The sequence below is a fragment of the Dermochelys coriacea genome, chromosome 3 (assembly GCF_009764565.3).
Source record: "Dermochelys coriacea isolate rDerCor1 chromosome 3, rDerCor1.pri.v4, whole genome shotgun sequence".
In the NCBI taxonomy this organism is placed as follows: domain Eukaryota; kingdom Metazoa; phylum Chordata; order Testudines; family Dermochelyidae; genus Dermochelys; species Dermochelys coriacea.
Window position 1 is genome coordinate 105,611,849 of NC_050070.1, and position 13,689 is coordinate 105,625,537.

A 13,689-nucleotide genomic window follows, 5' to 3' on the forward strand; every position below is an offset into this window, starting at 1 on the left:
GTCGACGCCTACAGATGGAAGTTAGGCGCTTCTGAAAATCCCACTAGGCACCTATCTGCATCTTTAGGCACCTGAATACCTATAAAAATCTGGCCTTCAGCATCTCAGAATTCGGCCTTAAGTTTGTAAAGAAATGCATGCAGCAGAATTTTAGTATCTGTATTTTTCTACATATGTAACATTCTTGTAAAGTGTATCATGTCTTCCTCCAGTGTCAAGTCAGAGGATAACAGCTTTCTTCAGCTGCCAGTTGTGAAGTTACTTTGTATGTTCAATTGGTAGAGGCCGGTGCGTTGGTACTGAAGTTCCTAGATCCAGACCGTATTGGCAATCTGTGCTGAAGACTGTTACACAGAAGCGGTGTTACAGATGAGTTTTTTTTTTTTAAATTATAAATACCATTTATTTGTAAACCTTTGACAAAAAATTCCATAGTGCCTTTCCATTTCTCCCCTTTTGTTGCCCTTTCTCTACAGTATGCAATGCACAATCTGTTTTGCTTGTACATGTACATTTTTCAGACTGTGAAGGAGAAGAGGCCTGTTACTGGGTGACAGTAGTATAGTCACATGAACAAGTATGGGTACAACATGTCACCTTTAGCTGCACTGTGTTATTGACCAGATCTTCTCAATTTTAATTTTAAAGAAAAAAAGAGTGTTTGGCTGAGACAGTTCTGGAAGGCAGATCCTGTTTTCAGTGTTTCATTATGTCATGTGATAAGTAAGAAGAAGAAAGGGATATGGTTTCCCCTGGGTGTCCGTTAGGAAACCCAGAGTAATCTGCATATTTTTTTTTGCTTTAACTCCCTCCAAACCTCACCATGTCTCAACCCTTCCTTGCAGAAAAAAGACAGAATAGGATTCCCTCCAGAGCCTCGCATTGTCTCTACTTACTGTCTGGAGCAGTTGCTCTTGAGCATTACAGAGTGCAATTTTCCCTGGGATTGATTGTACCACCTACACATTGTGTCCAATCCCCAGCAGCCTGCAGAGCTGTACAAAACAGCGAATTTGCACTTCTCAGGAATTTGGGTGACAACACTGGTTGCCATTTAAAAATAATAAAAAAGCAGTATTTGTCAAAAACGACCACATCAAAGTGTCTAAAATACAACTTTACCTTGACACATAGCATACAGGAAACAATGGTAGTGAGGATTTTTTTATTGCATATATCCTGCACCTTCTAGCTGGGCATAAAGTAGCCATTCAGCATAAAGCAACTGAGCAATATATTACTAGCAGGGTTCATAATTATTTTTCTAGGAAATATTTCAATGCATGTAATGTAGCGGGGTTGTGGATTACCGTTTAATACTATAAACAATACGGTACTGGCTGTCTAGGCTCACTTATGGTCCTTAAAACAGTGCACAAGTGGACATCATTAAGTGAAATAAATTGCGAGTCAGATATGCTAAGCCTAACAATGTGTTGCTAACAACTGATAAGACAGAGAAAGAAAAACTCCTTTCCTCAATGTGTAATTTAATTAATCTGTTGTCGTTTGGCACAGATTGGAACATTATAGATAGCCTAAATTATAAAATTCTATCTTGGCTTTTCCCTTGTCGTTTTCCTATAAAACAGACCAAGCATTGTCACAGAACTAAAACCACTGCGCTACGCAAATCAAATATATTTCTTCTGGGAGCATGGTTTATTACCTGAAAAGTTCTGAACAAGTGATATTTTTTATTAACCATGCTATATGACAAAAAGGAAATGAATACAATTAGAAGTTAAGTGAGACAGTTAATAAAAAGCACACTTACTGGAAATCTAACTATAGACACATCTGTCTTTGTGGCTTCAACTAGGAAATCCATCCAAAAGTCCACAAGTTCCTGTTTGGCAACATGTTGTTCTGGGTTCAATTTCTTAAAATGCTGATATATCAAAATAGTTTCTACAATAGACTTGAGGTACCTACAAATAGCAAAGCACATACAGGCAATAAATTTAATACAGTTTGCAATTAATCATTTTTGTATTTTTAATCAAACTTTAAAAATTCAACATCACAATGCCAAGACAGCCAGTCAGATTCTGATTATCTAGGATTGCTTTTAATTAATAGTTTCCTTGTTTTAGAACCAAATATCTGTGGCAGTGACATAATTAATCTGAAACATTCCTGAATTCTGGGCAATGCCCTGAGTATGTCAGTTATCCTGAACTGTGATAGTTTTGTGATGTAGCTAAATCTCCTGCCCTGGGACTAAGCTGAATCCACATCAAACTCATTTCAACTGTGACTAACTTCAAACTGAAACCCTGGTGCAAATTCATTGCATTAACCTTCTGTGTCATTGTGTCCCCTACACTACATCTGCACTGATTGATTATTTAGTGTAGGTGTTTAAAATGCAATGATTCTGGATTCAGGGCCTTCGCATTAACAATGACACTGCCAGGCAGCCTTTCAAGAACATTGTGGAAAAGACAACAGCTGTGCTGGATAGAGGATGTCTCTTCTAACTGCAGTCTATGGCTCTCTCTTTTGTGCTTTGCTTCCTAAGGCATACTTACTGAGCCTTACATAATACTGGTCTCTTTCACCATTAAATAGAAAACATACAAAATATGATTTTATGATTACATCATTACTGATTAATGAATTAGTTGCATATCCACAAATGACCTGAATATACCATTTTGACTCTTCTCTCAAAACTCCCGCCCAAAGCTGTGTTACAAGCACTACAGCAATAGAATATGCACAGTCAAGGAAGATGGGCCCTCTATCGCATAACCTAAAAGAAAAAGTCACCACTGTTTAGCTATATAGAACTTTGGTTTTCTTTTAAAGGCAGTTTCTATGCTTGTGATAATAATACATATGGGGCAATACAAGGGCCCTTCGAGGGACAGTCCCACGTTGGGGTGATAAGGAGGTGTATCAACAAGGATACTTTATCGCCTTTGAGAAGGGTGCAGCACCTGCTTCTGCCTGCATCTGGGCAGCTATGCTGGGTGGTGCGGTGGGGAATAGAATGTATTGCATAGCTCCACCCCTTCCCCACTCTTGGCACAGGCTTGGACTAGCAGCGTGCTAGCCTTAAGTAGTCACTGTGATCTCTGAGCTAAAGGGCCATAAGGTGTCTGGGCCCTGAACAAGGACATAAAGGGAAGGATGATGAAAAGGTGAACCTTACCTCCCTCTGCCCACTTGTACAGGGGCAAGACACAGCCTAACTAAATGTGTTCGTAATCACAGAGAGGATTTCTCTGAGATAAATTTGAGTACAATCTTACTGTTCTGACACTTTGATAATTCCAGAAATTAGTCATTAAGGGAGTTGGAGGTGGGGGGGAAATCAGCTGAAGGAAGAAGTCTCTCCAGGGAGTTGGAAGCATTGTTAGATCTTGCAGCTGTCTCAACTCTTGAAATTGCTTGATTTAATTTGCACTGCATATGTATTTATGCCAAGTGGTTTTAAATATGTGAAGGAAAACAAAACACATTACACACTGACCTGATCTTATACTCAGAAAGGCACATTCATCAGTTTTTAAAATGCTATATTCCCTTCTTGATGCATGCACACATCTTTCACAAGAGGAAAAGATACCCCCAAGTATCTTTTGAATCTTTTTTTAATTATTAAGAGCAGTAAGTATGAAGTTTGCTTAAAGATCACAACCACTGAAATACAATGCTATGTGTGACAAGTTCAAACAGCTAAATTAACAGCTTTTTTAACATACAGAGGTGTTCAAAACATCATATCTTGTACATTCCCTTACCATGCCGGTGCCTTTAGCTTAAATAGTTTTTCTGAAGCCTGGATCACTCTTAGGTGGTCATTGGCCAGGACACTGGCCCCCAAGAAAAATCCGACTTCCCAATAACTCTGCAGCTTCTCCAAATTCCCTTTTTTACCAAGCAGGCTACTGATCTTTACCCCTGTAGTGAATACAATTTAATGTTAAGGTGGTTTTGCAGGCCAGTATAGAGGTTAACAATTATCTGATTTGTAACTTTTTCACTGCTCAAGTTACTGTATGTCAAGAAATACAAATACATAAAATGAAGCTCTAAACATTATGTAGGTTTCCATTTTGGGACAGCAAATTGATAATAAAGGGAATTAACAGAAAAACAATAAAACAAACTACTCTCTCCCTCCTCCCCCACCCCGAACACACCCACAGAGACCAAGCTCCTTTGAACACTAAAGGAAAATTACTAAACAGTAAGGCTACACTCTGATTAAAAAAAATCTGTAAAACAAAGGAATCATTAAAAGGAGCTTTATTAAAAGCAATTTAGACTTTCCACTGTGATTATTCAGATGGAAATTACATGCACCATATTGTTTTTAAACCCTTCAAAGCTTCATGAGAACTAAAGGTACCTCTTTTCCCCTTCCTATCAGCCCTTCAGGAAAGGATCAGGACATTACTGTAGGGACAAAGCCACAGCTGGATTGTCTATGTCCCTGCATGGACCTCATCTGTAAAGGTAAATTTGGGGCCTTAAAATACATAATGCAACTTTAAAAACTTAACAGATGCTAAAAACTGCACCTATTATGTTTTTTTTGAGTTACAAGCCCCAAGTTTAAAGCCCCAAACTTACCTTTATAGACAAGGTCCCATGCAGGGTGAAGAGGTGATTCAGTGGGGTTCTTCCTGCAGTGAGCATCTTTTGTTTGGCAGGGAGTCCTACCCCAAGAAAAGACATCCATTAGTATTTATGTGCCCCCTTCTGCAAACACTAGAGATTGTGGGAGAGCCTTGGGCTTACCTTGACCTGTTAATTCATGTAAAAACTACAAACTGCCTTGTTGTCACTTGGATTTTACCTCCTGTTAGTTATTACATATTAACAAAACACATTGTGAGGACACACCTTTTTTTCCTAGTGAAGACAAAGCTTCTAACTCCATTGTCTGTGTTAAGACCACCTTTCCCCACTACAATTGCTCCCTCCCTTTTTCCAACACTCGAGCCATTATATCAGTCCTCCTTGCTCTCCCACCCATATCTTCTTTCTCTGTCCTTGCTCCAAAGATTCAATGTTTCTGGTGAAAATCTTGAAATTATATTGAAATTTGTCCTCTCTTCAACTCCGCTACATAGTTTTCCAAATAACTTTGTTTCTGCTTCCTGCGATACTCCTGTCAAGATCAATATTATTAAACTGCAAATATTACGGTCAATCTAATTTACATTTCTTATGCTGTTCACTTTTTGCATATCGCTGATCCTAGACAATATAAACATTTTTATATTTTAAAAATATACACTCAATTTTCACTCACAATGTCTGTCTCTTTAGGATTTTGTACTCTCTTACTAACAAGATGTTGCCATGTTTGAGTAGTGCACAGTTCAGGATAATGTTTAAATCCAAACCAAAAACTACCTATTTTCTTTTTGAATTAAACATTTTTTTCCCTAAAATGAAAATATTTCTATTAACAATAGATTTTGTAAAGCCCTTTCTTTGTAATACAGCTTGGGGCCTCTGTTACTTCAGAGGAGCATTATATTTTTATGTCAGTACGGTGGTCTGGTATACTGTTTGCCACTACCATTTATTTCTATTACACTAGCACCTCAAGGCCCTAATAAGGAATCCAGGCCCCATTGTGACTATGTACACACACACACACAATGCCCCATCCCCAAGAGTTTACAATACGACACATTCTTATTTCATCCTGTGGGCCTAATTCAGTATTCACTGTGCAAGAAAACTAATTCAAATGGGACATTTTCTTGTATGGAGTATCTAAACAGGCCCTATATTAGCTCCACATGGGTTCCAGGCCCCAAACTATGGACTGTCTCCACAGCACAGAAAACGGAAAAAATGATCTCCTTCAAGGTCTTCCAGTTTGTTTATTTTAAGACATGCTGAAAAGCTTATGAATTTACTCACACTTCTGTCTCACTCAAACTAGAATAATGTGCTCTCTTTTATAGTGCATGGGTTTTAGTGATGTTCTTAAATATGGCAGTGTAATACTGATACGTATTTTCTGTAAACAAAAAATTAATAATGAAGGATAATTGCATTCCTGTGAATTTCAGTCTCAGGGCCATATCTATTTCCATCATTTCTCTTATCTGCACAGCAGGGATTATTTTCATTTCATCATCTTTACTCAAGTGCATGTTCTTTTACACTTACTAAACTTTTAAACTCAAGACAATGTTTTCTTTATGTGAAAGGGAAGCTTACCAACATGTGTACAAAAGGCAGATTTTCCACAGTTCATTGTTAAAAAGATATTAGCTTTAAAAATTAATCAGCAAAAATGTAGAGCCTATTAATGCCATGTCAGAAATTATATTTACAATATCAGGAATTTGTTTGCAGCTTGTATGGAAAATAAGATATTTATCATAAGCAGTTTTTGTCTGTGATTCTATATGCATAAGAAAAAGAACGCAGTCTTCCCATTAATAAAATGAATTGCTTTGCTAAACAATTTGCAACAGCTGCATCATCTGAGCATGCAAATCACATAACTTTCAGAGAATCATTATCAGCATCCTTGCAAAGCACCATGTTTGTATTTTAGTCTCAAAAGTCTTTAAATTTCATGATTCAAAGCAGTTAAATAACTACAAATCAAAATATAGCAAGTGTGAAAGAGACTCACAAAAATTCTCCACAAGATCATTTCATCATTAACTCTTATTCTTCCACAATTATAGACTGAAAACTTTAGAAAGCGACTGTCTGATCAAATACAGATTGGGGAAAAAAGCAGTTCTGCTCACTGCAGCTTTTTGAGTGACTAAAACTAACTGGGAATGTAATCAGATCCCCAAGTTGTGAATTCTGGTAATAGGTATCAGAAGACACACCATCAAAATAGCTAATATAATTTTGCTATATCCTTCAGTATCTTTCCCCAGCCTTCCATCACCATCTCAGTCTCATCTGAAGTGATTCTCAATCATCTTGTTCCCACGTATGCCTTAATCTCCCCCAGAAATTGAAACAGACATTATTTGTGCTATACAGCCTGCAGACAAAAATTTGGGTGTCATCAGCATACTGAAAGCATTTCAACACATCTGGTGACTAACTCTCCTAATAGTCTCATATATGCATAAAAAGGTTAACAGCAAAGACCATCCACATGAAAGAGCTCTTGGGGCAGAACAATTTCCCAGCATCATTCCTGTGGGTTCACTCCAAAAGAAAAGAATAAAGCAATCTGAAGCCAATCCAGTCCTGCTAGGGTCTGAGGACAAATTAACACTTCTTTGGCATTGAAGGCAGCTGAGAGCTCTGATAATATCAGCAAGGATACCTGATCTTATCTGTCTCCAGAAGATTAATGACCAATGCAACAAGTGGACTGTGTGCCATACCCAGCCTGGCTGACAAGTGTAAAGGAACTCAGATGCTTCAAGTGAAATCACATTTCTTGAACTTTGTCTTCGCTAACATACATACATAGCAACAGGCACATTTTAAAACAAAACACTATAATCTGACCAAAACAAGATACTCCACTGCCCACTCCTCTCCCACTGGGGAAGAGGATGAGAGAACAAAAATGCATGACAGATGTTAGTCACATTGCTTAATGTGCTACTGGAAAGTGCCCAGAAACTACAGTGATGAGGACAGCGTCCGAACCTATACAGAACAGAATAAAAGAGAAGACATTGTGATCTGTGGAAGATGATGTGTCAAAATATTTTCAATCATCTGAATGACACACGGACGAATACACACAGGTGGGCAACAGGAAATACCGTCGGAACCAAAGTTTTTGAGCGGACGCTGAACAAGTGCTTTCTTAAGAGTGATGAACACCTTGCCCTCTTCAAAGAAGATGGTGACAAACTCCACCAGCAGATATTGTAGTTCTTCAGCAGCCATGAGCATCAAGGATCCAAAGTCAGGCTGTCTTATGAAGTTCTCAAAACACAGTCAGTGAGTGACACTGGCCAAAACTCAGAAAGATAGGGTCTAGCATTTGTGCCTTCAAGATATTGCCCTAACTCCCTCGAATGCAGGCAGTTTGTTCCAAAACCAATTGATTAGAGCGGAAATATCTATGCATCAAGAAATAGCCTTATAATAGGAGAGACTCAAATAAAGCACTGGGTAAATGTAGCTCATATTAACCAGGCTGTCCACAACCCAAAACAGAGTTGCTGAGTGAAAATCTGCAGAGGCAAAGTATTTTTTCTTTGCCTCCCACACAGTCACAGACGTAAGAACTCAGACTTCAGAGTAGGAGACGATGGCAATATATCTAGGCTATGGATTAAAAAAATCCAACCCACAATCTAAACCAGACAATGGAAAGCCATGAGTTGAGACAACCACATGTGATAATCTAACAGTGGCTCTCACTGTCACAGGAGGGCAAAATGCCCCAAAGAAACTAAACAGCTGAGGTATCCCTAAACAGTTCACCACACCAAACCAATATCTCAAATTCCCACATGCCACAAAACAATCCAAGCTCCGCATCATCATTCCTACAGCAACAGCCATCGCCATCTATTCTCCACCCTCCAAAATGTCATTATCTTTAAAAATACATCAGCATAATATCTCTATATTGTATGCAGTGTTATTCTAGCTGTCTTAGACTCAGGATATTAGAGAGACAAGATGGGTGAGGTAGTATCTTTTTAAAATATCTTTAAAATATAGAAGATAAAAGATATTACCTCACCCACCTTGTCTCTATAATATCCCTGTCCTCACTCTCCCCTTCTCTAACATACTACTGTTGCCGATACTGAGCTGGAGGGAGGTTGTCTCTCTTAAAAAGGGCACTCTTCTACCTGTACAAGTTAGTCTTTATGTGAGGAACAGCAGAGTATGTCTGACCAAGGCCACCTAGAGGTGGCTGAAAGATGGAATTTCCCTCTAATGGAAAGTTCCAAAATTTTTCAGAAAAAATTTTCAACTCAAATTGAGATGAAAAATCAAAATATCTTGGATTTTTTTGTTAAATGAAATATTCTAAAATATTTATTTTCAATAAGGACAAACCATTTAATTTTTCCTTTTTTTGACTTTTACATTATAATTTTAACAGAAAAGTCCAATGCACTCAAAACCAAAAACAATTTGATCTTGTTGAAATGAAATATTTCAACAATGTCCCATCAACGTTTGTGCAATATATTCAAAATGTTTCAATTTGGTCAAATCAGCATTTTTTCTGACAGAAAACTATTCCACTGGCAGATTTTTGAACAGCTCTAATTAAGAGTAACCTCCCTTGAAACTAATGAAGGCTTTTTAGATAGGCAAATAGCAATTATGCAGGTTGGCACTTTCTTGTGACAGTGGAATTAACTCTGAAAAGTACCATCAGAGATGTAATGACCAAAAGTGGGTAGGTTCATGGGTTTATGTTGCACCTCTAAGAAATCCCCGCCATCTGATGCCTACCTGGAATACTGATTCACTACAGCAATATTCAGCAACATTCTGTGGAGAAAGAAATAGCCCTAATAACAAAAATGGCATTTTTGCATGTGTTTGCATGTGTCTTGGGAAGTGGAAAAAAAAGTTTTACAATAGATTGAACAACAGATGTATAAACATCCTTTTCTCGATGCATAAATTTCACTGGCACTTTAAATGTATGTATAAAATAGAATGCCATGTTATGTGAAACAATTATATGTATATATGTTTTAGAAGTAATATAGAACAATTCAACAGCCTCCCTCGTATCGCATCACTTTCTACCAACCTTATTATCTAGAATGATGTGTCAAGAGTGTTCCACTAATATAGATTTGAAAGTGAGTCCCTGGCCACATGTCCCAATAGGATGTTTCTATTATCCAGATCCTGATAAAGTAGCTCTGATTAAACAGCTCGACAGGGAAGACTGCCACCTACAGAAACTATATTGTAATAGGTTTCAGAGTAACAGTCGTGCTAGTCTGTATCCACAAAAAGAACAGGAGTACTTGTGGCACCTTAGGACTAACAAATTTATTTGAGCATAAGCGTTCCATTCTATGCATCCAATGAAGTGGGCTGTAGCCCATGAAAGCTTATGCTCTAATAAATTTGTTAGGCTCTAAGGTGCCACAAGTACTTCTGTTCTTTTTATATTGTAATATATATGCAAGTACTATTGGCTAGCCTTGACTTTGCATATCTCCTTAGATCTTACAAGATCATAGCATAAGGCAACAAAGTGGTATATACAATTAAATCAAAGCACAAAAGGCAAATAGAAATTTAATTTCTTCTCTCCCATCCTACCCCACTGGAAGTCAAAGGCATATTTTCCACATTGCTAGGATGACTTTCAGTTCATCGTTCCCACTGTCGCAGTGTTTTACATCGAACGCTGGTAGTAACATGCCCCTTCAGAGACTAGCAAATTCATTCCAAGGTCAACTGCAAAGTGAGCAGGTGATGAGGCCACTATACCCTCTGCTGGCCAGGCAGCAAGAGATAGGGCCCAGAGAAATGAACCAGGTCTTCACCAGAGCGCTAAACTCAGGATCACCAGGCAGGCTCGATGCCAAACCTTTTTAATAAGAAAGGCAGTTGAAGTGTTCAATTACTCACTATCAAAGTACTCTGAATACATCCATTAGATTGTTTCCCCTATAATAGTGGGGGGGTAGGGGGGAAGATCATGGTTGTGATTTGCCTGTGAATCAGCAAGCTATTAATTACCAACTTTCCGTAGCTCAAAAGAAGTGTCAAATTGGTGTCCAGCTGCCAGTAGGAGTACTGCATAATTAATTCCCGATTGCAATGTTGGCTCTGACTCAAATGCCTTCTTGAACCTAGAAAAAACAAAACACACAAGTTTACTTTCTAAATAATGCAATCTAAGAGGAGATCATTATACGTTTAGGTACTGTAAGTGCTTAGCTTCCGTTTGCACAATTAAAACCATCCATGCAAGTAAAAGTATTATACTGTTCTCCACTCATGCTCCCTGCTTATTTTTAGGAGTCCAACATTTATATATCTTCTCCCATTTCTCTCTCTCTCTCTCTCACACACACACACTCCCTCCCTCCCCCATCCCCCCCAAAAATTTAAGACTAGTATTTAAAATGCAAAAGCTGTTGAATTTTGCCTGTTGAACTTGCTGCTTGATTTATAGAAAGCAGCCTAGAACTCTAATGAGATCAGCAAACAGACCCTGAAAGTCAAGATGAGTGATGAAGACTTAATTTTGCTCTGTACTTTGACCTGTCTTTACTTTTGCACTGTGAGGCTGAATGAAATGAGGAAGGAAATATATGCTAGCAAATTTATTTCTAGTCAAATACAAACAAAAAAATCCTCCCACCAGCCCCAAACTCATATTAACTAGAATGAATAGCTTGGTTGGCATAAAGCATTTCACACTCAGGCCTTTCTATAACTTGGCTTAGTGCTAAAGCTGCTTTGAGGTTTGGAATCCTTATTTCTCTACTGATCTTTTGTGCTACCTTCATCATGCAATGGACAGAAAAAGAGAAAAAAATACTGATGAAATAATTAGGAGAAATGGGGAAATATAAAGAAGCCTGTTTGTAACTTCAACTCTGGACTTCTAAACAGTATTTCATTTCTTCTACCCAACACTGTCTAAATATGCCCAAGATTGACCTGTATACCTTAGTTCTTAAAAATGAAGATAGCTACTATGCATCTGTTTAAAATGTAGAGACATCCACACAGTAAACAGGATAGAAGCATACAGACAAAGGAAATGTAAATTAATCTAAGCAGAGTATCTGTCTATACAGGTACACCCACTATCCACAACCTAAAAACTGGAAAGGGACAAGACAAGGGAAGCAAGGGAAGAGCTTGTTTGGACCAAATCAGCATAGCAGCTACTTTTTTAAAAAAATGCAGTTAGTATTTGTGGTAGGAGTTGGAGTAAAAGTCCTGAAAACTGAAGTCTTCTATTTATATACAGGAAAGACATACTACAGGCAGCGAAAATATCACTAAACTGCTTTGTTAATATGTTTTAGCCTCAGCTGAGAGATCAATTCTGAGGATGACTGAGTTTACTTTTGTAACTGTACTATCATTCTTTGTCCTTCCTCTGTTAAATGTGCCAATTAGTGTCAGCTGTGGTGGCGGCTTTTGGAATGTGCATAAGGAAAGTGGATCAGGCAACCAGACACTAGCTCCTTTTACGAAGTCCTCACCCAGTCTCTCTTTTAGTTCTGACAATTCTGTGGGCATCAATGGAGTTATATGCACCAACGTCTCTGCCTGTTAGACCTCCAAGCCCTGGTCTACCCAGAGAGTTGTATCAATATAACTAAAGGTGTAGTTTTATATTGTTTAGTTATAATCTGTATAATATTAGTGTGGGGACACACTTACATTGGTTTAAACGTGGCTTATAACAATGGAGCTTGCATTGGTAAATTTACAGATGCAAGCTAAACTGAAATAACCGTTTTTGAATAGATATGGCTCAAACACAAAAGTTGCTCCAGTTTAACTTAGCTGATTTAATTAAACGTGTACAACTGCTATGTGTATGCAAGCTTTAAATATCATTGGTTGTGCCTACACAGAATTGTGAGCACAAAGTTGCACCCCCACTTATTTTCATCTGCAAACTTTAGGTGCAAAGCAGGAGGCCAGGTTTTAAAAATCTGTATCTAAAGTTATGACACCACATCAAGTGAGGCAATTACAAATGCCACCAAGATAATGAAAGCTAACATTTAGGAAAATGTTACAGCACTCACATTGAATTAGAGAGGTAAAAGAGCAAAGAGTTGGATAGAAAAGACTGATTTATTGGTGGATCTGATTTACAATATCATAATGTGACAGTTGAACAAAAAAAAAAAGGTGTCATTTAATTAACCCGCTATCTCTATTCTCATATTTATAGGAAAGATTTATGTCCTTCCATCTTTTATGTTACGAAAGGGTACTTCCTTCCCTCTTTATTTCTCTGGAATAGGCCAAACATTTTTCACACTACTAGCTGGTTGTAAAAATGATTCTTTGGCTTTTAACTCGAGGAAATGTGATTATCAACACACACACACACACACACACACACACACACACACACACACACACACACACACCTTTTCACACAAGCATCCAGCACAGTATGATTTCATTTTTTCCTCCCACAGAGAGAACAACAAAATTCTGTTTTATAAGTCATACCATACATAATGTTATAGCTACAGTAACAGTGGTATCCCTAATGAAATCACTAATGTACAAGTCTGCCCATTCTTTCCTGGATGCATCATAAGCATTTCTACTACTGTGCATTAGAGAACAGACCCTCCTGGGCTACTGAACCAAAGAGTCAGACAGTGTTTAGTATTCTTTTATGCACAGGCAGGTAATCCGCTTTGCCACTGACTTGCTTTGTGATCTTGGGGAAATCACTTGACTTCTGTGTCCCAGTTCCCCATCTGTAAAATGGGAATAATAATGCTTACTTCAACATAATTAAGCACTTTAAGATGTCTGGAATTAAAAAGTTCCTTAAGCATTAAATATTATTATTAATTAAAAACAGTTTGAACCTATTGGCTGCTCTTAGGTTAGTTATGTTTGAGCCTCTCACTGCTTCTCTCTTCATAGCTATGAATGACGAGGAAAAAGCAAATAATTTAACAATGAACTCAACATTATTTATGCTACTTCACCCATCATATTGCCCAGTTTTATATTCAAGTCTATCATTTTATCGACCTTGAAACATCAGCTCACACACAA

At 37.9% G+C, this 13,689-nt stretch overlaps 1 protein-coding gene and 1 long non-coding RNA gene across 6 annotated transcripts in view; both read right to left on the reverse strand.

Annotated features, from left to right (window-relative positions):
* Positions 1–13,689, reverse strand: part of MAP3K5 (mitogen-activated protein kinase kinase kinase 5) — a 166,887-nt gene that overhangs the window by 65,186 nt on the left and 88,012 nt on the right. For all 5 annotated transcript variants that reach the window (XR_006279992.1, XM_038395956.2, XM_043511057.1 and 2 more), the window contains 3 exons: positions 10,651–10,763; positions 3,753–3,912; positions 1,778–1,931 (listed from right to left, as the gene is read on the reverse strand). Coding sequence is in view for 4 of the 5 variants with exons in the window: in XM_038395956.2 (XP_038251884.1) it covers positions 1,778–1,931; positions 3,753–3,912; positions 10,651–10,763 (427 nt within the window). In the remaining variant the exon portion in view is untranslated. The remainder of the gene's footprint in view (positions 1–1,777; positions 1,932–3,752; positions 3,913–10,650; positions 10,764–13,689) is intronic.
* Positions 4,435–9,432, reverse strand: LOC122459362. Its single transcript, XR_006279993.1, has 3 exons — positions 9,397–9,432; positions 4,588–4,673; positions 4,435–4,462 (listed from the first exon to the last, which is right to left on the reverse strand). It is a non-coding gene; the product is annotated as an uncharacterized LOC122459362 (long non-coding RNA).